This window comes from Gymnoscopelus braueri (assembly GCF_963280865.1).
Source record: "Gymnoscopelus braueri genome assembly, chromosome: 17".
NCBI lineage: Eukaryota > Metazoa > Chordata > Actinopteri > Myctophiformes > Myctophidae > Gymnoscopelus > Gymnoscopelus braueri.
This window is the reverse complement of record NC_137617.1, coordinates 1,127,900-1,151,759: the sequence shown is the minus strand read 5'-3', so window position 1 is coordinate 1,151,759 and position 23,860 is coordinate 1,127,900. Positions and strand designations below refer to the sequence as shown.

At 44.5% G+C, this 23,860-nt stretch overlaps 2 protein-coding genes and 1 long non-coding RNA gene across 3 annotated transcripts in view; 2 read left to right on the top strand and 1 right to left on the bottom strand.

The window, feature by feature from the left end:
- LOC308104392 (uncharacterized protein) overlaps nucleotides 1-21,427 on the bottom strand; it is a gene marked incomplete at its 3' end in the record, with an annotated part of 34,189 nt that extends 12,762 nt beyond the window's left edge. Inside the window, exons 1-2 of the mRNA XM_080454800.1 lie at nucleotides 21,259-21,427; nucleotides 19,484-19,627 (exon numbers count right to left, since the gene is read on the bottom strand). Coding sequence (XP_080310926.1) covers nucleotides 19,484-19,627; nucleotides 21,259-21,424 — 310 coding nt within the window. The 5' untranslated portion in view covers nucleotides 21,425-21,427. The remainder of the gene's footprint in view (nucleotides 1-19,483; nucleotides 19,628-21,258) is intronic.
- On the top strand, nucleotides 780-4,250 carry LOC308104286. Its single transcript, XR_013934810.1, has 3 exons — nucleotides 780-907; nucleotides 2,162-2,235; nucleotides 3,277-4,250. It is a non-coding gene; the product is annotated as an uncharacterized lncRNA (long non-coding RNA).
- LOC308104767 (uncharacterized protein) lies at nucleotides 6,187-10,203 on the top strand. The gene is made up of 8 exons (XM_080455289.1): nucleotides 6,187-6,677; nucleotides 6,977-7,119; nucleotides 7,403-7,487; nucleotides 7,749-7,941; nucleotides 8,278-8,468; nucleotides 8,587-8,728; nucleotides 9,031-9,158; nucleotides 9,497-10,203. Exons 1-8 carry the CDS (start codon nucleotides 6,579-6,581, stop codon nucleotides 9,632-9,634), a joined length of 1,119 nt encoding a protein of 372 aa, XP_080311415.1. The 5' UTR covers nucleotides 6,187-6,578; the 3' UTR covers nucleotides 9,635-10,203.
- Nucleotides 21,428-23,860: the final 2,433 nt, after the last annotated feature.

Here is a 23,860-nt window from a genome sequence, read left to right as displayed (position 1 = left end):
ACTCCACTATTTCCCTTCCAAAACCTTGTGTTGTTAAGTGAAATGACTGCTAAAGCTTGTGTCTCTTTTATGTTATACACACTAAAAACTGATGGGTTATTTCTTTAACCCAATTACTGGGTTGTTTGTGTTGGGTCAAATTTGTGGGTTATTTTTCAGAGCGATATCCATTTCCTGGGTTGTAGGGCTATTATTTTGACCCAATTCCTGGGTTTTTATAGTTAGGTAATATTTTTTTCTGACAGTAACCCATTGTTGGGTCAGTGAGTTGTGTATTTACATATTTTTGTCCTAGTCATGTTTATGTTTTCTTGGAGGGGAGTATTTTATTGAGTTACCATATAAATATATTTTATATTATGAACTAATATCACACCTCTTATCTTATGTACTTTGCAATAATTGTAGTATCACCACTTTACTGTAGTATCACCACTTTTAGGAGAAATAAATGAATGTCCTGTGAGTGAAGTGGATATATGAGAACATAAAATAAATGAATAGTGCAGCAATTAAATTAAATAATATAATTGATCCAGGAATGTTCCCTTCTCTTTTAATCTGTGTTGATCGCGTCATCCGTTTTCATTCAGAATGACCCAGTGTGTTCCGGTCTAGAGCCCGCCCTTCATATCCGGTCCTTTTCACATACATACAGACACACGCACCGTTTCCGTTTCCTCTGTAAGTACTCAGAACGGATCTTAGCAAATCTGCAAAGCCAATAGATTCCAGTCTAGCCAGTTATAGACACACCCCCCTCCACCCTTCCCCCACTCAAACAACAGCCCGCGCGTCGACAAACCTTTTTCAGTCAACAACAAGAAGAAGAACCACGAACAAAAACCACAAACTGTTCCTCCTTGTTTTTAAACGCTTGCATCAAGACTCGTGCATTACATTCAAGGTAAGATTATTTTGTTTGAGAAGTTTGTTTGTATAACATCAGACGTTTGCACAGTATTAACGTCTCAAACTTTCTTTCATTCTGTACCCATGCCCTCGTCGCTAGTTTGGCTCAGTTTGATAAACATCATATGGGATCACATGTTTAGCACTTTGCCGCACGTGCAATTGGCTTATTGCTATAATCTGTAACTTCTATTATAAATATATCCTGTTACCATTCAAGCATGCACACGTTTTAGTCTGCTGAAAGTGACGAACCAGACCATGGTGGCAACATAGCAGCTAGCTGGTTACAACATGGGCCTACTGTAGGTGCTACACGGCTAACTGGTGTTTCAGTTTGTAATGAGGCCAGATTAACTGGAGACCGTCTAGATGCGTCATCTATGTGTGTCTGATATCTTTATGGAACACACACACACACACACACACACACACACACACACACACACACACACACACACACACACACACACACACACACACACACACACACACACACACACACACACACACACACACACACGTTGCTGTCCTGCAGCTACATAACTAACTAGCTGGCTACATGCTGTAGTTTTCTGGCTACTAGCCATGTTGTGAGCAGTGGTGTAAAGTACATTACTCAAGCACTGTACTTAAGTACACTTGATTGTTACTTTAATGGGGTGTTTCCAATTTCCATATTGTTTACTTCTACTCCACTACATCTCAGATGCAGATATTGTACTTTTAATCCACTATTATTTGAACAATTAGTCACTAGTTACTTTGTAGATTTTGATTATTGTTACAAAATATGTATTAACCACTTCAGCACTATGCATACTTAAGCTATTTAAAAATAGCTGATCTACAAAGCGGCGCATTGTGAGCTTGTAGATCTGCTATTTTCTGGATGGAAATAATTTGGCAATGTGTGAAATGGGACATTCTGTCTGCTAAATTAGTACTGTTACTTTGAGTATTTATATTTTAATGTGAATACTTTTTTACTTTTACCAGTACACTTTGAATACCAGACTTTTCAGTATTTCTACATTATAGTATTGGTACTTTTACTTAAGTATAAATTGTGAGTACTTTTTCCACCGTTGGTTGTGACAGTATTTCAGAGTCACACCAAAGTGAACAAATCCACCACAATGTTAAAAACATTCACTGTGTTCGTTATATGTTTTATATGTAATATAAAAGCCATGCTAATGGCAATCTAAGTTTTGATCGATACACATTGCTTTCTGTTTTGTTTCAGGTCATTAATGGACAGCTTTGTCACTGACAAACTCCTTGCATGGCAGCTGCCAGAGCTCATTGACAATTTTAAAGGTGAGCATTTTTACCTACCTTCACCATGCCATCCAAAAGTGTCCCTGCCTATAAGCATTTTTGTTTAGTACGTTTTCAATTTTATATCTGAATAGCTTATAATTGTGCCTTATCCTTAAATCCTTGAATAATTGTCATAATATTTTCTGTGGAACCGAGTCAAACTAAATGTAATGCCTCAACTCATAAAATAGGCTCTATCCACAGGAGCCAAATTGGAAAGAAATTGGGCTTCTTCCTTACTTCCTTCACAGGTGTTAGTGATACTAATGAAGGCTCTGTTCCATAATGGTCAAACATGCTGATATTGTGCATGTTGGCTCACTGGAAACACTCTGCTACACCATTGGGTCTCAAAGTATGGTCCAGGGACCTTCATGGTTCTTTGATAGGGTTCCTTAAATGGCCCCTAACGGGTGTGTAACTGTTGTAATGGGTGTCACTTGAGCGTACACAATCTAGTTCCATTTGTACACTCTCAGAGTTATTGGTGTCCTTGAAATTAAAAAGTTTGAGAACCACTGTGCTACACTAAATGGAACAGAGCCTTCATTAGTATCATTGGTAAATGATAACACCTGTTAAGGAAGTTAAGAGGCCCAATTTCTTTCCAATATGGCTGCTGTGCATAGAGCCTATTCAAAGTGCTTGTCAGGGTGGGGGATCCCCAGTTAAACTATGATTATTTTGGGGGTCCTCAGTTCAAACATGATTATTTTGGTCTGAAAAGTTTGAGAACCACTGCCCTAGGAGAACAACATTGGTAATGCTGAGAAATAACTATATTAATCAACAGCATAATTGGTAACTTGCAAATAGGGCCAGAACATCCCTTAAAAGCGATTAATTGCTGGTGTAATAATTGCTGGTGTAATAATTGTAGATAATTTGGGTCAGTGATGCACAATTGTATCTCCTTATTTTGTACAATACTCATTTAACAATTAGACATTGTATGCTGCCACTGAATGGCAAGTGTTTGAAATGTTATTACTGTAAAAAATTGTAAGATTTGTTTTTTTCTGTCTTTATGTCTTTCAGATCAAGATATTGATGAGGAGGCATTTCTGCTGTTGGACACTGAAACCATCAAAAGCCTTATCCCCAAAGTTGGCCCCAGGCTCAAATTTTCAAAGTTATTTAGAGAACTTGTAAGTAGTTCAAGTAGATCACTATTAGAGCTCTAATTTTTGTCAACATCCTCAAGGCAGATGGCTTATGTATGCTTTAAATGCAAAAGGCTAATTCCTGGTGATGTCAAGTGTCTATTTTCACATTTACTCACAGCACACAATATAAATAGTTCATCCACATATTTTCAATGTTGTGAAAGCGGTTGTAGCAGAACATTTTCTTTCATTAGATCATACAGAAGGCACTTACGAAATGAACATGAAGAGAACCAGGCCCTGGCACAACCAGCTAATGTACCAAATCAGGCTGCTAACATTTTCAATGCTGAAGAGCTAGTACAGCAAGTTGAATGTGAACAAGAAGTGGAAGATGATGATGATGACTGGGACGAACTAGAGCAAGAGGGAATCACAGACAGAGTAGCCCATTTTATAGCTCATCTTAGATCTAAATCTTCCCAGACATTTTCAAATATTAACTTTGTGGTTCAGCAAACCTCAAGTCTAATTGGAGATTTAGTGGGTAGATTACACACAAAGACTATGTCGTTGTTTAGTCAGTTTGGGCATGATCAAAGCCCACAGGTAGAGGAGCTCAGGCAAGAGTTTTTAGATGCAGCTGAGCCTTTCAAGGGATTGGAGACAGACTACAAACAGATGAAGTATTTCACTAACTCAGGGAACTTCATTCAGCCAATTGAGGAGGTTTTTCCAGGCAGCCTTACCTTTGTACAGCAGAGGGACTCTGCCACTGGCAATGTTCGACAAGTTGCTGTGACTGATGCCTATCAGCGTATTCCACTCAAGCAACTTCTGGTCAAGATACTGGAACTTCCTGGTATTTTACAGGCCATGATGGAATGGCAACAGAAAGAAAGGGATGCTCTTCAGGATATATTTGATGGAGAGTTTTGAAAAACTCATCCACTCTTTTTGAAAGGTGTCTAACCAGTTGCTGTTGTACAATGACGATTGTGAAACTGTCAACCCCCTTGGGTCAAAGACAGGGGTTCACAAGTTAGGATTGATATATTTTATCTTGAAGAGTTTGCCATCAGACCTCCTGTCCAATTTGCAGTCACACTTCCTGTTAGCTGTGTATAAGTCTGACGATGCAAAGACTTATGGCATTGATACAGTATTGCGCCCTATTGTGGAAGAACTAAAGTGTCTTGAGAAGGATGGCATCACTGTTAACACTCGTAACTTTCAAGGTGTTGTGAAATTCTCAGTTGTCCAGGTGGTGGGAGACAATTTGGGCTTGAACGCTATTCTTGGCTACATTGAGTTTCACAGGAAACCATATGTGTCGGTTGTGCAGAGTACATCGAGATGTCATGCGGGGGTAGACACAGGAAGATCCTACGCTGTTCCGTGATGTTAATACTCACAAAGCAGATTTGCAGACAAAAGACTCCTCTCAGACAGGCCTTCATAGAGACAGTGCCCTGAACAGCCTGTCTTTTTATCATGTGACAGACAATATAGCACTAGACATAATGCATGACATCTTGGAAGGGATAGGGCCAATAGAATTTAAGCTTGTGTTGAATTCACTCATTCAGCAAAAGCATATCACACTAGATATGCTAAACTTCCGTATCACAAGCTTTGATTATGGCTTTTGTGATATGGGAAACAAGCCCTCCGTAATAAGTAAGGGTGATCTGAAGAACCCTGACACCTCCCTGCGGCAGTCTGCAGCTCAGACCTGGTGCCTACGGAGGTTACTTCCAATAATGATAGGTGACCTGATCCCTACAGACAACAAGGAATGGGAACTTCTCCTACTGTTATTAAAGTGCATGGAGATCATCTTCTCTCCATCTGTTACTCCTGGTGCAACACGGTACCTGAGTGAAATCATTGAAGAGCATCACTGTCTTTTCCTGGAGCTCTTTCCTCTGTATCATTTGCGTCCAAAACACAATTTCATGCTCCATTATCCAAGAGCAATTCGAACACTCGGACCATTGATACATTTGTGGGTAATGCGCTTTGAGGCAAAACACGGTTTCTTTAAACAAGTCAGTCATGTCACTTGCAACTTCCGCAACATTTGCAAAACCATGGCATATAGACACCAGATAATGCAATGCTACAGTTTCATGTATGGGTCTGTGTTAAGCCACTCTGTGTTAAGGTACTGCATATAGACCAGGCATGACAGTGTTTATGTCCTATGACCACGATGGAGAGCCTAAATTTGGGCTAATAAAAGCCATTTTGGTTCTGGAGCAAACAGGCGCTTCAACAATAAAGCTAGTTGTGCAGAGGTGGGAAACGACAGGGTTTGAGAAGCATTTTTTTGCTTACAGTGTGAGCCACACCAAAGATTTGTTGGCTATAGATGTGAACGAGCTGCTTGATCATCACCCACTACATACAATCCACTCATTCAGAGACGATGATGCAATCCAGTCATACAGAGATGATGACACTTTGTACATCTCTCTGCGCTATAGACTTTTTAGACTGCAGTTAGGCATCTGAACTGCCACTGCCACTTGTAAATATATGTATATATAGTCACTGCCTTTAACTAGAAATTCTAGTACATTTGAACATAATTATTTTTTATAGTTAGTAAAATGGTTTACTCTGCTACAATGCAAGAGGATCAGGGCACTGGATCAGTATCATCAGTCATTCTTTGATTGAGATACATTTTTGGACTACTGGAATGGGAAACTACTTGGACTACTGAGATGAGAAATTGGTGTTGTAAGTACATTTTGTTTTTAATTTCAATGTTTTAAAACTAAACACTAACCACTTTAACCATATGACACTTTGACATGGGCCAATAAACATGCTGGTCACTTTACCCATGACACTCTCACCTTGAACTAAGATGCACTAGTCACTTCAGACAAGAAGAGCACCTGGAGGGTTAAAAGATTTAACCTTGTTACTGCTTCTAACAAAGAATCATTCTTTATGTGTAGCTTCTGGTTGTTCATATCCATGGTCTGTATCCTTTTCTCTATGCCGAAATCCATCTCTTATCTCTACTATCTTTTAATAAGTGGAAAACAACACTTCTGATAATGCACATATTTCTGTCCGTACAAAAGTAACAAAACCCTTGAACCTCATATTTCTCTGTAAGCTCAATATGACAACTTTTCTTTGCTGCAGACGGCTTCAAATGTTCTGCCACCTACTGAGCCACCTGCAACAAGCCATGATGTCTCCACAATATCCCCCATGGAGGAATCAGGAGCAGCATCTGGATCTACCATATCCCCCATGGAGGAACAGAGAGCAGCAGATCATGTGTTGGTTCTACAACCGGTTCCAGTATTTGTAAGTTCTTTTTTATTTATTCTTTAAACCTAAGCACTTAAAATGTTTCAGGGGAAATGAAGTCTGGGACTCTGTATGAAGAAGACAGATAGATGGATGGATGGACGGAAGCATTTGGACCCAGTACACATCTTAGAACTTCAATACTACTTAAACTAACTGGTCTATACTCTTGTCAGTACTTGTTCCTTTTTTATTTTGCTAATATTTGACTATGGAAATCTTTTTGGATATCACATCTGTATGCCAGAGTTAAATTGGTTTATACATCCTTAACAGCTATTGTCATTTTTTCCCAGGATATCCGACAGGCTCTTTCTGCCGTTCCCAGTGGTGTGGACATTTTGAAGAGCCTGGACGAAACAGGTGTCCTCTCCAGAAAACAGAGAATTACCCTTGTCCAAATATTGGTGTCATTCCTGATGGAAAGGTTTGGAGAGAGGTAAGTCAAGTCTAGAGTTGATCAGGAAGCATAACTTAAACAGATTTAAACCCAGAGTGTTTTGTGTTCAGGTTCCCTGTTGATGCTTACAAAAGTATTCAAAGTCTCAGATATTTTAAAAATATCTTAAAGTGTCTGGAATTGTTAAAGTGTTGGCTGTGTACTGATGTGTTTCACTTGGTTGTTTATTTACTGAACTTTGCATCTACAGCAAGTCATTATATTTGTGCTTTAAAAAATTTCAGATACCAGGAATGGTGACATGTGCGTTCTATGTTTATAGGCCGACCATGATCATAAAAGAGGCCCTGGCACAATCCTTGGTGCAGACGTTCCCATCACTGCATGACGGATCAAACACTGGCTATGTGAGTTTTCTTCCCCCAGCCTAGTTAATAGAGAAATGGATGCTGATGCAAAATATGCATTTTCTGATCAAAAGCAATATTGTCCTTTTGAAATGAAGGGGTCATTCTTCTCACACACGTCAGCATACAGGACACCCGGTGTGAGTAGGTGTGCTGGGGCAGAGAGACTGTGCCTTTGCGATCCAAGGGGAGAGGGAAATGAAACATGATAACATTGCAAAGGGTGAAAAAGAGTTCTGCCTTGTCTTATATTTTTTCCAGGAAATATACTTAACCAAAAGCCGGAAGGGGATGAAGAATGGGAAAGCTTGCCACTATCCAGCTACTGGATTCATCGAAGACAGGCTGAGCAATGTCCGGAAGAGGCGGCTGCCTGGCTCCAGTCAGCCATTACCTGGGTCCAGTCAGCAAATGATGCCTGAAGCCAACAAGCCACACCGGGGATACATACCAGGTAATACAACTGGGGTGGTTGAATTTTGTCTCCCTGCTCTTCTATTGAGACATTTAGATCGTGTCAAAGGTCATGTCTCACCTAGACACAGGATCTGGCACAAATTTTGACCTAATGGTCAAGATTAAGGTAACATTTTCAGCACTTGAGCAGGAAACCGGGTGCAAAGGGGACAGTTACATAGTGCTGATTTAAGTGTTGGCATTCCCCTTATAGGTATTGATAAGCTCATTGTTGAAAAATGTGCAGATACCATATCAGTTTAACTGGGGAAAGTGTCGTAAAGGAAGAAAACCCATATTGTTATCTTACAATATGTTTTGTATTTTGCTATAGACTCTACCATACCAGAGGAAAGGTCCCAGCAGCAAAGGGAGTGGCTGAAGCACAACATGCAGCCCTTCTCCCAGGTTCAGGACTATATGCGTGACACAGTCCTCTACAGGGCAAACTGGATCCGGGACAACCACTCCAAAACTCCACAAGGTGTCCTAACGGAGTACCCTCGCCTCACCAGTCCAGGCATGGTATGGATCTACTGGAACATATTGCATACACTGAAAATACAGGATTCTACGTCTACTATTAAAATAGCAGCTGTCACAGCTGTCACATTGTTTGAAAAAGATTTTTCCTGTTTTTTAGATCGCGCAGGACTTCATGGTGCTGCATGGGGAGGCTGCACCTAAGTTGTTTGAGTCATGGGTGACCGACTACGCAGAGAAGGTCCTGTACCTGGCAAAGCGAGATGGAAAACTGCCATTTCCGATTGATGACATGACACTGGGTAAGTTGGTTTTCTTTTTTGTTGTATAGCAAGGATCCTGTGATTCCTTTTCTTTTGAGTTAGAAAATAGGAGATCTTTTTTTTTCCAATGCTCGAAAATGTGAGTTATGAGTTTGTAGATATTGCCAATTTCAGTTGATTATTTGTGATAATAGTCTAGTATTTTGTCAATCTCTTTTTCCACAGTAATTGTATTTTTAGTTTTTGAGGAATTGAAAATGTCTTTACATGAATTAAATTTGTATTTTAACCAAATTAAGTGCCAGCCACACCATTCTGACACTTATATTGTTTACCTACAGATGCCAAAGGGGAACTGGCCCTCAGGCTGCTAACCCGGCTTATGCCACAGACTGTGTACAGGATCAATAAGAAGACTGTCCGGCAGTCCGCTGAAGAGTCCCGGTTGGCCTTCATTGACCTCAAGCCTGTAAGTACAATTTCACATTATTTTTTATTTTTAATGCCTTTATTGAGGATTGTAGGTTGACAGGAAATGTGGAGAAGAGAGGGAGTGACATGCAGAAAAGGCCATCGGGATCGGGACTCGAACCCGCAACGTGCCCGGACCGCTACGCCCGGCGTCCGGCCCGATTTCACATTCTTGTTGCTGTACTTTTTTTTTTAAGATGCTGGTTCTTAAACTAGATTTCATCTTGCTTCCTTGTATATTTGGTATATCAATATTATACCCCAAACTAGTAATCTGTTGATTTGCTTTTAACTAAACATTCACATTTATTTTCCCTTTCTTTGTGCCTGTCTTAGGTTGGGACAAATATGGTGGAGTACATCCAGCAGTCTGAAGCAAGGAACGCATACCTACCCCTCTGTCCTGGTGCTGGGAGAACCTCAAAGATGCTGCTCGCAGGCGTTCGTAATATTTGCAGGTCAGGCACTCCCTGAAAGCACACTGCTTGGGGCGGTTGATGTGTGTTTTAAGTCATTCTATGTGTTCGACATCGACTACCCCAAGGAGTGTTCTAATGCATGGGAGTTTATCCAGCAGGCGGTCTACGCTATTGAGGGAGTAGAGACCAGGCAGGTCCAATTCTTCAAGACTGCAATAGTCAATACCACACTTGGAGAGAATGTTTGATCAGAGATGGTTAAGTGGGCGCCTGATTCGTTTCTCTGAAAAAAAGCCATTTTAGTATGAAAATCTTGAAGATAGTGTGGTTTGTGATGATTGGGTCTGATATTTAGTTCAGTGACCTTAGAGCTAAAGAATAGTTCAGGTGCTGTGTTCACGTTCAAAAATGTACATGGTACAAGAAGTTTTAGAGGGCCTAAATGCACCTTATCGTACCGTTCTCAATGTGTTGTAAACGTTGGCCAATGTTTGGCAGTTGTTTGGCAGTTTTAGAGGGACTAAATGCACCTTATTGTTACTGTTCTCAATGTGATGTGTATATAACCTTTGGCCAATGTTTGGCAGTTGTTTGACAGTTTTATGTCTAAATAAATATTTGTCAAAAGTACCCTGGTAGTTCATTTTTCATCGATTTCAGCACATTTAGACCTGTAAAGCCTATATATTATACCTTTCAATACGGGAAAGCATCTGTCATTTTATGTATATAGGAAAACTTTGATTGGGAAGGTGTTTTAATCGGCCTCAGGTCTAAATGGGTTAATGCAATAAAACATGAAATTATATGTAATTGTAGTGGTAGGAGCGCTTCACCTCTCTTCAACCTAGGTCTGTGTTAATATGCTTAATTTTTTAATATCGTTTTTTGCATTAATTATATACAAAACAGACAAAGGTTTAAAGTGGTGAAATGGTCCTTTAATAACCTACCAAAGGTTGGGTTATATTGACTACAATGGTGGATTATTTTAATAAACCAAATTGGGTTATTCTGAACCCAACTCCTGGGTCAAAAAGGGACTAACTAGCACTTGCGTTATTTTGACCCACAAAAATTGGTTATTAATTTGACCCATAGTCTTGGGTCAAATTAACTAGCACTTGCATTATTTTGACCCACAAAAATTGGTTATTCATTTGACCCATAGTCTTGGGTCAAATTAATAACCAATTTTTGTGGGTCAAAATAACGCAAGTGCTAGTTAGTCCCTTTTTGAGTTTGGTTAAAAATGACCCAATTTGGGTTGGTTTTGACCCAGGAGTTTTTAGTGTGTAGGCACCGTATGGAACGTATAAAAAATACCCTATTGTGAAGACAGAACTGGGCCTCCGACCTGGGGAAAGGTCTTCCCCCTAAGAAATGACCTAAATGTGTAAACAATGCTCTCTGAGCTAGAGGTGTGAGCCGGAGCCTCGCTGCCCCCCCCCCCCGAAACAGTATCAAACAATGCCTGAATAATTGACGCCTGAAACCGAGCCCAAAACCTGGGAAGAACCTCTACCACGACCTAACGCACGCCGATGCCCGCAACTACCCCACGCTGAGAGACGCCATCTTGGCCAGCCAGGGCCACAGCCTCCCCGGCCCGGCGCAACGCTTCCACAACTGGGCCTACCAGCCGGCCCAGCCGCCGCGGCCCCAAGTGGCGGCCCTCCTCCGCATTACGCACACCTGGCTAGCGGGAGGAGGTGAGCCCCCCATGGTGGACCGTGTGGTCATCGACCGCTGTATTCGTTCCCTGCCGCCCGCCGATACGCCTCACAAGTGAGCCCCACCTCCCGCGAGGCCCTTGTGGCCCTCCTCGAGAAACACCAAGTGAGCGTGGAGTGGAGATGATGAGGACCACTCGAACCGAGCCGACGAAGAGCTCCGCCGACGGGAGGCCTAGCCGGGACCGTAAGCGGACGCCGCCTCCGACCACCTCCCCCCCTTGGCCCCGAGAGGCCCAGCCGGGCCCAGCAGCAGAGGAGGTGTTATGTCTGCGGGCAGGCAGACCACATATCCTGGACCTGCCCAGACCAAGACCGGGACGCAACTATGGCGTCCGCCACCGGCTCCGACGGGGCCCTGCCCTGCCTGCACACAGGGACCAGTCACAACCAACGTGCCACCCTGCCCGTGAAGGTGGGGGGCCACGACGCCCACGCCCTCCTATATTCCGGGAGCGTGGTTACGCTCGTCCGCACCGACCTGGCGGGTCCGACCAGCGACGCCACACTGCCGGTAACCTGCGTCCATGGGGACGTGCGCCACTACCCCGTCACACAGCTCCACGTCCAGACGCCCTGTGGGAGTGCCGTGGTGACGGCAGGCGTGGTGCCAAATCTCCCCGTACCCTTGCTCATCGACACGGACTGCGCTCTGTTCGGCCGGTACTGGTCCCCCGGCCGACAGAGCGGACCACCCCGCCGCCGGGTGCCGCGGCCCAGACAACAGAGCCCCCTGCCTGCCTACCCGCCGTTCCGGCCCACCACCGACGCCCCCGTGAGTGACAGCTTCCCCGAAGATGAGCCGCGGCGAGAGGAGGAGGAGGAGGAAGAAGAAGAAAACCAGGGCTCGGCGGAACCGGGCACCCCGACCCTGACAGAAGGAGGAGACCCGTTCGCCGAGTTCCCCCTGGCAGAGCCGCGCTTCGGCGAGTTCGCCACCGCCCAGTGGACCGACCCCAACCTCGAGATGGCACGCCAGCGCGTTGTGGCCATAGACGGGAAGAAGTGTGACGGGGTGAGTGAACTAAGTTCCCCATACTTTATTGTGAACAACGGCTTGTTATATAGAGGGGTGCTCTAGCTGGTGAGTGTTATACCTAGGCCACACTCACCAGCTAGGGGCCCACCTGGGGGTCCAGAAAACGTAAGAGCGCATTCTAGCCCGCTTCTATTGGCCCAGTGTGAAAAGGGCCATCGAAGACTTTTACAAGGGCTGCCCCGAATGCCAGCAGACCGCCCCTCGGCCCACCTTTCATAACCCCCTGGTGCCCCTCCCCATCATCAGCACCCCGTTCTCCCGCCTGGCCATGGACATAGTGGGCCCACTGCCGAAGTCGGCCCGTGGCCACCGCTATATCCTGGTGATCTTAGAATATGCTACGCGTTACCCCGAGGCCATACCATTACAGAATCAGAATCAGTTTTATTGTCACATCACAGGTTTACAAGGTAAAAAAGTGGGTGAAATTCTTTTTTGTACATCGTTCCCATCGCAACGTTAGTTTCCATAGAAAGAAGAAGGGGGGGGGGGAGAAGAAGAGGGTGGGGGGCAGGTGGGAAGGAGATCAAAAACAAGAGAGCAACAGAAGGCCAGACAAGTTATCTACATATTTACAAATTACCTGAGATAATAAAAAAAACTAAAAAACTAAACTAAGGTGCCTGAGCATAGCAGCAATGTATTGTATACTGTGCATGTTATACTTATACTGTGCATTACGAGCTGCCTCGGCTAAGGCCGTGGCCCACGAGCTGCTAATGATGATTAGTCGGGTGGGCATTGCGGAGGAGGTGCCAACGGACCAGGGGACGTGCTTTATGTCTCTCGTAATGTCGCAACTGTACAAATGGCTGAAGATTAAACGGATACGCACCTCCGTGTACCATCCCCAGACAGACGGCCTGGTAGAGCGCTTCAACCAGACCCTAAAAAAAATGTTAAAGAAACTAACCGATGTTGATGGGAAAGATTGGGACCAGTTAATCCCCTATGTACTTTTTGCCATACGAGAGGTGCCACAAGTGTCCACGGGGTTCTCACCGTTCGAGCTGGTGTACGGCCGGAGACCCCGTGGACTACTCGACATTGCCAAAGAGGCCTGGGAGAGCCAGCCGTCGCCCCACCGCAGTGTCGTGGAACATGTGGACCGGCTCCAGGCCCAGGCGAAGAGAATCTGGCCCCTGGTCCGGGAGCACATGGCGCAAGCGCAGCGCGACCAATCGCGCACCTACAACCGCTGTGCCACTCTCCGCGAGTTCCAGGTAGGGGAAAAGGTGTTGGTGCTGGTGCCCTCCAGCGAGTGTAAATTCCTGGCCAAGTGGCAGGGGCCATACGAGGTCATTGAGAGAATGGGACCCGTGGACTACAAGGTGAGACAGCCGGGCCGGCGGAAGAGCCACCAGGTGTATCATGTGAACATTCTAAAAAAATTGAATGCAGCCAACCCGCTGCCACTGCCGGCCCTACTAACCTCCCCAGTGATGTTGCTAGGTTTTCAATGTAATGGGTCCCGGGACCCACAGGTGGTCATTCAAATGGGTCCCAGAAACATTTTATGGGTCCCCAATTACACGTCTCCCCCCCCCCCTTCTATCGTTTTCTTTGATCTCCAATCTCCATATCTTCTATGTGTGTGTGACTGTGTACATTATATCCTAATGCAGTGGATCTCAATCTTTTCAGGCAGCGACCCCACAAAATAATCATATTTGAACTGGGGACCCCCCACCCTCATGAGAAGCGCTTGGAATTAGGAGTTGAGGCATTTAATTTAGTTTAACTCAGTTCCACAGATACATAGTCAAAATAGCAGATCTACAAGGTCGTTTTTTTTTTTTTGTATCTACAAGCTCACAACGCCTTGCTTGTAGATCGCCTCTTTCTTATATTATTTCACAATTTTGACCGTATTTATAGTATAGTTTGTTGATTAGTTTGGATCAGGCGCGTACGGTGGGTTCTAACGCGGACCGGGCAAGATTATTAATGACTCCCCCCTTCCCCCCGGCCCCCCACCCACTGCGTCGCGGGCATGTACGCGCGCGAAGCGCGCACGATTTTTTTGCTTAATTAATTCATTAAATGACCATAAAACAACATTAACAACACTCTACCCATCCCTCAGTGTGTTCCATCCTCAAATGTTTTACTTAAGTAAAAGTATCAAGGGTTAGAAAACTTTTTTTTCACATTTGAAAACTTGTGAAATGGGACCTTCTGCATAAGGAGTAGCCTACTTTTACTTTTGGTACTTTAAATACATTTTGATACCAATACTTTTCTACTTTTACTCAAGTACATTTTGAATACCTTACTTTTACTTGTAACAGAGTATTTTTACATCGCAGAATTGATACTTTTGTTTAAGTAAAAAGTTTGAGTACTTTTTCCACCACTGGTATTCAGTGCATGCAGTGACTGTTAGTGCACACAGGACGCGGGAGTCGGGACACAGCATAGCGACCCTTCATTTCAATAAGGGCAGACAGCAGAGCCAAAACCTGCAGAACATGTTTAGCACAGCCACAGAGATCAGGACTTGTTTATTAGAGGCAATTAGCATGTCTGGCTGGGGCCGCTTGACAATGGGAACGGTGGGGTGGGCGGAGGCTGCGGAGCTACTGCGCCGGTAGAGGAAAAAAAAGACGATTTTTATATTTTATATATATATATATATATATATATATATATATATATATATATATATAAAAAATAGGGGAGCAGAGTTTTCCAGACCGGGCCATGGCCCCATTGGCCTCTATGACGGTACGCCCTTGGTTTGGATGCAGTAATAGTCTTTTTTCTTTTCTTTCTTGAGGTATTAAAAATATCTTAAAAGTCCTTAAATTGTGACTTCACTGTCATCTGGGGACCCCCCCCCTAAATCATGTGGGGAGCCCACCCCTGACCCACAGGTTGAGAACCACTGTCCTAATGTACATTCTATTTTGCTACTTGTTGTAGTCACAAACTCAGAATACAGGGTAGGCTACAAACTACAATATAAAGTTCATAATAATAATATGAAAAAGATAATGTACACTTCATAGGAGCAGAGATAGATAGGAACTAAAGAACAACAACACTTTGTGGAAGACAATGTAAACGGAGCAGAGATATTTGCTTAAGAAAAGTAGATGTTTGCGGCAGTATTTATTGCTCTGGTGTTTTCTTCTTAAAAGGTGGGATTCCCTTCAAATGATTTATGCTTGTGTCGCACGACTCGCACCGAAAATAACGATCTGAAAACGACGTGTCGCGCGTCGGTGTTTCGGCTCGCGGGTCGGTTTGGTGCGCGGCTCGCGGCTCACTTTGCTGCTCGCGGTTTGGTGTGCGCTCGCGGGTCGCTTTAGTGCGCGGCTCGCGGCTCACTTTGCTGCGCGGATCGCGGCTCGGTTTGGTGCGCGGCCACCTGATTCAAATGCTATCAATGCATTGAATGGGGAAATAGGCGAGTGTATTAGACCTTTGAATGGGCGAAGTAGGCGACCTACTACCTACCCGCGATTTATCAGACCATTCATTTGGGTGTTATCAAGACATACTGACCTACCAACTGACATGACTTAATAGTTCAGTTTAGGTTTCGCTTTTGGTTTCGGACCATGACGGAGGCGCGCAGTCACAGGCGAACTGTCACCCCGTGAAGGACCACCGAGGGAGCTAAGGCGACCGAGTTGCCGTCCTGAACGGTGTGACGTTCGCCTGTGCCTACTCAGCGCCGTTCGAGTTATGTACCGATAGGCACAGAATCGTAAATATTGTTGTGGGGACTGCTCCGCCTCCAAGTAGGTCAGTAGCTCCTAAATGAATGGTCTGAAAAATCGCGGGTAGGTAGTAGGTTGCCTACTTCGCCCATTCAAAGGTCTGATAAAACGTGATAATCTCCCATTCAATGCATTGATAGCATTCGAAGCCGGTGGCGCGGCTCGCGGTTCGGTTTGGTGCGCGGCTCGCTTTGGGCGCGGCTCGCAGCTCGGTGTGGTGCACGGCTGCGTGGCTCGGTTTGGAGCACGGCTGCGTGGCTAGCGGCTCGCTTTGGTTGTATGCGTCCCGTGGACGCTGTGATGGTTGGTTTAATGCGTCCTTTATTAAAAATGTGCGTCAGAGACGCAGGACGCAGGGCTAGCAGCATCTCTGCCTCCCTTTCCCCCCAGAGCTTGATCCCGGTCCCCATAGGAGAAGACCTCTCGCCCCCCCAAACCCAGGACATCAAGAACCTCCTGGGTCGGAACCAAGACCGGTTTTCCGACTTCCCGGGGCAAACCAAAGCCATTTACCACGACATACACACCAAGCCCGGGACAGTGGTACGCCAGCGGCCGTACCACATTCCCGAAGCCAGGAGAGTCGCCATTAAAGAGGAGGTGGCGAAAATGCTCGAGCTTGGTGTGATAGAGGAGTCCCACAGCCCGTGGTCGTGTCCCATTGTAATTGTGCCGAAACCAGACGGGTCCCTACGGTTCTGCAACGATTTCAGAAAACTCAACGAGGTATCCATGTTCGACGCCTATCCTATGCCCCGGGTGGACGAGTTAATAGAGCGCCTGGGACCTGCGCGCTTCGTCAGCACCTTGGACCTGACCAAGGGCTATTGGCAGGTTCCGCTGACGAATCAAGCAAAAGTGAAGACGGCCTTCTCCACGCCAGAGGGATTGTTCCAATACACTGTGCTGCCCTTCGGTGTCCATGGCACCCCAGCCACGTTCCAGCGCCTGATGGACCGGGTGCTGAGACCCCACCGCGACTACGCCGCAGCATACCTCGACGACATCGTGATACACAGCGCCAGCTGGACCCTCCACCTGCAGCACGTTGACGCCGTATTGGGCGCCCTCCGACCCAGGCGGCGGGCTTAGGGGGGGGATATGTGGAGTCTCGCTAGGAGACCGCCTGGAGGTAAGTGCCGCACCATGGGGAGACAGTGGATGAGAGGCAGAGAGAGGACCAAGAGACAGCGCTGCAGGCAGCCTAGGCCGTGTCATCGATGGGCGGTACCTTCCGATCTACCTCCTCGATCAGCCCCAACTCAGCGCACCTGCGTGACCGGCCGGGCGTTGGCTACAAACACTCTCTGCTCTCTCTCTCTCAGTAGTACTGACTCTCCATGGTGAACAGACGGGCGCCAGGCGGTAAGCGAAACACTCCACTATTTCCCTTCCAAAACCCTGTTGTTAAGTGAAATGACTGCTAAAGCTTGTGTCTCTTTTATGTTGTAGGCACCGTATGGAAATAGTGTTACATTTCATATATAAATATTATATAATATTATAAATATATAAATATATATATATTTATATATATTTTTGTACATATATAAATCAGGGGTTGACACTAAGGTCTCAGAGACATTTGCCCGAAGAGTAAATCATCCATTATAAAATGATAAGCAAAATTTTAATTACCGTTCAATTTAACACTTATTTTTTACTTTCTGGGGCTGCAAAAAATGGCATACCTCAAAATAACAACATTTTTTATTTATAAAGTGCTGTAACATGTTATGGCCTAATCACATAAATCCTTCTGCTGTGAATTACAACATTAGAATTGCGCTGAATTCAAGATTCAAGAAGCTTTATTTGTTACTTAGTTATAAAGATAGAAGCAGCAAAATGTTGTTGGAACTTGTACCACATATTGTTATTTTGAGGTATGCCATTTTTTGCAGCCCCAGAATTCGCAAGTCGAAAGTAAAAAATAAGTGTTAAATTGAACGGTAATTCAAATTTTGCTTATCATTTTATAATGGCTGATTTACTCTTCGGGCAAATGTCTCTGAGACCTTAGTGTCAACCCCTGATTTATATATTTATAATATTATATAATGATATAATATTTATATATTAAATATAAATGTAATATATTTTAATATTGTATATATATATATATATATATATAAGAAACGCGTCCGTCTATGCTGTGACTGATTAGGACAATGATTACTTAGTTTATATTTTTACTCAAAACTAATACAAAACAGAGATGTCTATTATCGGTTTAACAGTTGAGTGTTAAAGACAGTTACAGTAGGTTTATCTTTTGATATTTCTTTTTCAACAGCCATGTTAACCACTTGAACCCTAACGTCCCTATTCTGGGGCAAGCCTTTGCTGAAAATAGCCGATCTACAAGCTCAACGCGCCAAAATGACTGTATATACAATTCCAACCATAGAAATGATTCGTTTTCAAAGCATAGTGATGAGCATTTATGGTTTCTCAAACATTACAACTTTAGATAATGCAGAGCGTTACGTCTTCAACGTTTTCAGGCCAAGGACCCCCTAGCTGAGAGAGATGAAGCAGGGACCCCCCTCTATATTTTAAAAGATTGTGCTGCAAATTTAACTATTTTCCCCCAACTTGGTCTGCTCTTTTTTCCCTCTACACCTGTCTACCTCCTTGCCAAAAATAGTAGATCTGCTATTTTTGGCCAAAGTTCTCCTCAGAAATGGGATGCTAGTGATTAATGTAAAACATATCATATCACACAAAGATTTGGTGGCGCCCCTGTAGTAACTCTGAGGACCCCCTAGGGGCCCCGGACCCCCTGTTGAAGACCCCTGCTCTAATACTTAGTGACTTGTCTTAGACAGGCATGTCGTCACAGCTGAGAAGGGCACTTTAGAGTTAAATTAAGACTGAGGTTACGGAGAGTGGACAAGTGACTGCGATGTCTATTGTGATTGTGATGAGCGTGTAGAACGTAACGCACGGTGGAACGGCAGTAATAAATCACAGATGATTAGTAGATTCTCCGCTTTGAAAACTAGCCTATGACTATATGACTCTCAGCCCCTCACTATGTCCCTCAGAGGTAGAAGGAACGGCACTATATTACGTTAGCATGTAGCTAACGCATCATCACAGACAGTTGAATGCAACGTTGCCTTCAGAGGAAAATCAACAACAAACATATAAGCTATAATCGCGGATGGGATGCATGCAGCCGTTGTGAGCTTGTGGATAGTTGTTTTCACCGGAGCTGACGCGCGCGCGTGTGTGTGCGAGGAACTTGGGAGAGGGGGAGACGGAGCGCTCTGGCCACGTTCAAGTGTCAAAAGAAAGACAGATATGTCGTTACATTCCCACTCAAAATGCGAGAGACCACCAGTACTCCTCGATTTGCAGTAGTCAGCAGAAACTAGAAGAAAATAAACAGCACATACCTATCCTGCACAACTTCACTACAGGTTTCAGCCTTGCATCAAACAGTCCACGTCCCTGGTCCATCTCTCGCTGTTCCTCTAGCAACGTTGAATATCTTTTGGAGGCCATCTCTCCAGATACAGTAGACCTCTCCCTGTGGTGGTCTGTAGAAAACACCATTAGTAAAAAAAAGACAAAAGAAAATAGTTAGCAATCAGCAACCATAATCATAATTCTTGCAATTAATTAAATCAAACTAATAGCAGAGTGCCATAATGTGGTGTCAAATCTTTAATCCACTATAATAGAGATGTATAAAGCTGCACAGGAAGTTAAACATTTAAACATCATAGCACTTTCTGTGGACACAGACCCCGTATACACCTTATTCTTGACTCTCCCCCAGGGTGGCACCATTGAGCCTGTCTCTGTGTGCTGCTGTCTAATCAGTAATGTTATCTCTACGGGCGCAACTCTTGCGCAATGTCTTAAAAACATGTAACCGGATGAAAACCGAGGCAAATTAAATACTTTCTTCAACTCGTTGGAAGCTGTTATGTTCCGCTAGAACTTAAAACATCTGAGAGAGTGGCGCAAATGCTTTGCTTTTTGGATACGATGTGCAGAAAGGGGTAAGAAACATTTAAAGTGGAAAATGTGCGACAATGTCGACCGCAAAAGGCAGGAACCGACGAGGGACCTCATCTCGGAGCTACTTAGCGGAGGGAGAGGTTCCGTAGGGGCTATGTATGTAACAGACATACCTGCAGTGTGTAGTTCGTGTTGTGTAGACATACCTGCAGTGTGTAGTTTATTGTTGTGTATGCAACAGACATACCTGCAGTGTGTAGTTCGGTGTTGTGTAGACATACCTGCAGTGTGTAGTTTATTGTTGTGTTAGCCCTAGAATGTCTGTGATCTTACATACATTTCATGTATTTCAAATAAACGGTCATAGATCACCCTCGTCGACGCACTGTGTAGTGACGATCTGCGCGGCCATAAAAGTGCTCTAAACTCCGTCTGTACTCACCCAATAATTAATTCCTAAGACTTGGGAGTCATATTTTGTCCTAGTTTCATATCCATTTGAAAGTTCTGCCAGAAAACGTGTGTTTAGTCAAATATCTCCACTTTTCCACGAGCTGCACACGGACGACTTTCTGTACGGGGCTAGGGGGCGCGACTTGAGTGATGGACCGAATTTACCCAAACATCCTCTTGTCATCACAAACGTCATAACAAATTGACACAGGGAAGCACAAACGAATGGGGAACACAATTGACAGGTGCTTGTGATTGGTGCGGGGTAATGAATCACTCCATCTGCCAATTGTGTGTCCCAAACATTTGTGCGTCCTAAAGGAAGTTTACATATATTCAATCCTGCACTCATTCCAGGCCCCTCGCCCGTAGGCTACAGAAAGTCGTCCGTGTGCAGCTCGTGGAAAAGTGGAGATATTTGACTAAACACACGTTTTCTGGCAGAACTTTCAAATGGATATGAAACTAGAGGACAAAATATGACTCCAAGTCTTAGGAATTAATTACTGGGTGAGTACAGACGGAGTTTAGAGCACTTTTACGGCCGCGCAGATAGTCACTACACAGCGCGTCGACGAGGGTGATCTATGACTGTGTATTTGGAATACATGAAATGTATGTAAGATCACAGACATTCTAGGGCTATTGTTGTGTATGCAACAGACATACCTGCAGTGTGTAGTTTGGTGTTGTGTATGTATCAGACATACCTGCAGTGTGTAGTTTATTGTTGTGTATGTAACAGACATACCTGCAGTGTGTAGTTTGGTGTTGTGTAGTGTCTCTATCTCTCTCTGGAAGAGGTTGCACATGAACTCTGCAGCCGCACTGAGGCGCTCCAACACAAACACTCTGACATGAAGCTTCAGCTGCTGTTTGTCCAAAACGCACAACATCTCCTCTCCCACCGACGTCATGTGTTCATTTATCTTCAGCCGTACAGACTCCATTTGAGATATCTTAACTCCTTTATGAGACGCTAATGTGTCTCTTCAGTAGCATAACAACAGTAGTCTAGCTGTGTTCCATGAGCAGCAATAACAGCTGTGTTCTGTGGAGCTCTCAGCGAGGCAGCACGTTGGATGTATATCACGTGACTCCGTCACTTCCGGTTCCTTCACAGTACGGGTGCCCACATAGCTCAATACACTACAGGATGGACGGACGGAATGTTCTCATGTTAATTTCTTTATATCATCATGTTAAGACTTGCTGTATATTTCATAACATAATATACACATTTAAGCCATACTTCACAAGTAGCCTACAGACAGAAGAGTGGATTCAGACAGAGAGGTGCCTGTTGGCCCTGAGCTGGGTGGGGGGTACACTTATCATTCTCTTTGTTTTACCTGGGAGACACAAGCCCCCAGAACCCAGTGGTTTCACTGAAGCCAATTGAACATGCTGGCCATTCATGGTAGTGCAGGCGCGTGCAGGCCTGGGGCTTCAACACATGAACGAGGAAACGGTTTCGACCAATGGGCTCGACTCACGAGCATGCGCACGAGCTTGCGCACGGGGCTGCGCGCTTCTGTGACGCAAAACGCGTCACTGTGACGCAAAACGCGTCACAGAAGTGACGCGTTTGGAGCCCCAAATAGGCCTCGCCCACCAAATTTCCAACCCGGAAGAAGGGTTCAAACAGGCCCATGCGCTGGGTGAGCAACTCAATGCAAGTGGATGGGAGGAGAATTCGGGTGCCCGAATTATTATTTTTAACTCTATGGGGAGACAGGAGTTCTAGGCCTGTGTCTCCCATCCCCCCTTCCTGGCTCATACAGGTGCAAATCGAATCAGGGACTCAAAGTGGGATCTATTGTTTGTCTAGGTGGGGTCTCACCTTACAGGGCTGACACACCCACATGTACCTTCTTTAGATCTCTCTGCTATAGACCACCGAAGTCCTGACGTCACTCGTTCATCCCCAGGTTTGCGGAAGTAATTTCTCTATGGAGAATAACATTGGGTCATCTTAGAATCGTCTCATATAAGAATTGTGGTCCAAAAATAAACACACTGTCCCGGCGTTATTGTCAGGGAGGAGGTTCTGTATCGTTTATGATAGTCAGTCACTTATATTTGATACAGTCTGTTTCTGGCGAAAATGTAACTAATTCGGCGGAAGTAACATTAGCGTTTTCTCACCGTCAGTTGATGCTTCATATCCATAAGAGTCAAACCGCCGGGGTCATTTGTTTATTTTTGGAACACAGTTCTTATTTGACGCGATATTAAATACGTCTATGGGATTCAGAAGGGGGGTGGAAAACTGCGAACCAGGTAGACAAACAAAGGATGTGTAAATGACGTCAGACTTCGGTGGTCTATATAGACTGTACTGAAGTGTAACTAACTGTGTGTGTCACTCAGAGGCCGTGAGGCTGTTTTGTACTGTTTGAAATAAACTGGAAGAATCTAACCTCACTGACTGGAGTGATGACTCAATTCATTCTACAACCCTTCATACACACCACTGGAACATACTAACTACAATATGGCGTTGTTGGCAACTACAAAAGTGCAGTAGAACCTTTAAGTCTGTGGTTTTCAGATACCACAGACTCGACATGAGGAAACTATTCCTAAAATAGCCGATCTACAAATTATATATATATATATATATATATATATATATATATAGGCGGCGTACGGAGGAGGAGGAGGAGACACGAGGCGGGGCTTTGATGCGATGCTGACCTGGCTTTTGTTGTTCCCCCCCACACCTGACGACGACAACAACATAGCAACCAGGAAGCTACGCAGGGGAACGCTGAACACTCGTTTGTGTGTGCGTGTGTGCGCGTTAGAGGGTAGCATGGGTCCAAAAAATTGGACCCAAACCGAAACGGATCCGAGGATTTTTGAACCGAACCGAATGGACCCTAGAAATAAATCAAATTTACTGGACCCTGCCCGAAACGGCACCGAGAATGATGAAACGGAGCCGATTAAAATTGGACCCGATCCTAAATGGAGCCGATTAAAATTGGACCCGATCTTAAATGGACCCGGAGAAAATGGAGCCGATCCGGCCGGGTCTTTAGACCCGAACTGTGTCCGATGCTATATTATGCTTATTTCCTCCATAACATCGAGACTGGTCGTCTCAGCGAGTCAGCGCCACCCTCCCCCGCCTCTCCGAGGCGAGCTACAGCGGAGGGTTGCGTCATGCAGAAGTTGAACAGACTTTCATATCCCCCCAGCTCAACCTATAAATTAACATAGGAATGAGCCTAGATGCATATCAATTGTCCATTGTGTGACCTGTCCTATTGTAGGTGTTAAAAATGAAATGAATAAAGTGGGCATGAGTGAACTGCTGCGCAACGAATACCAAAACTATGAAAACG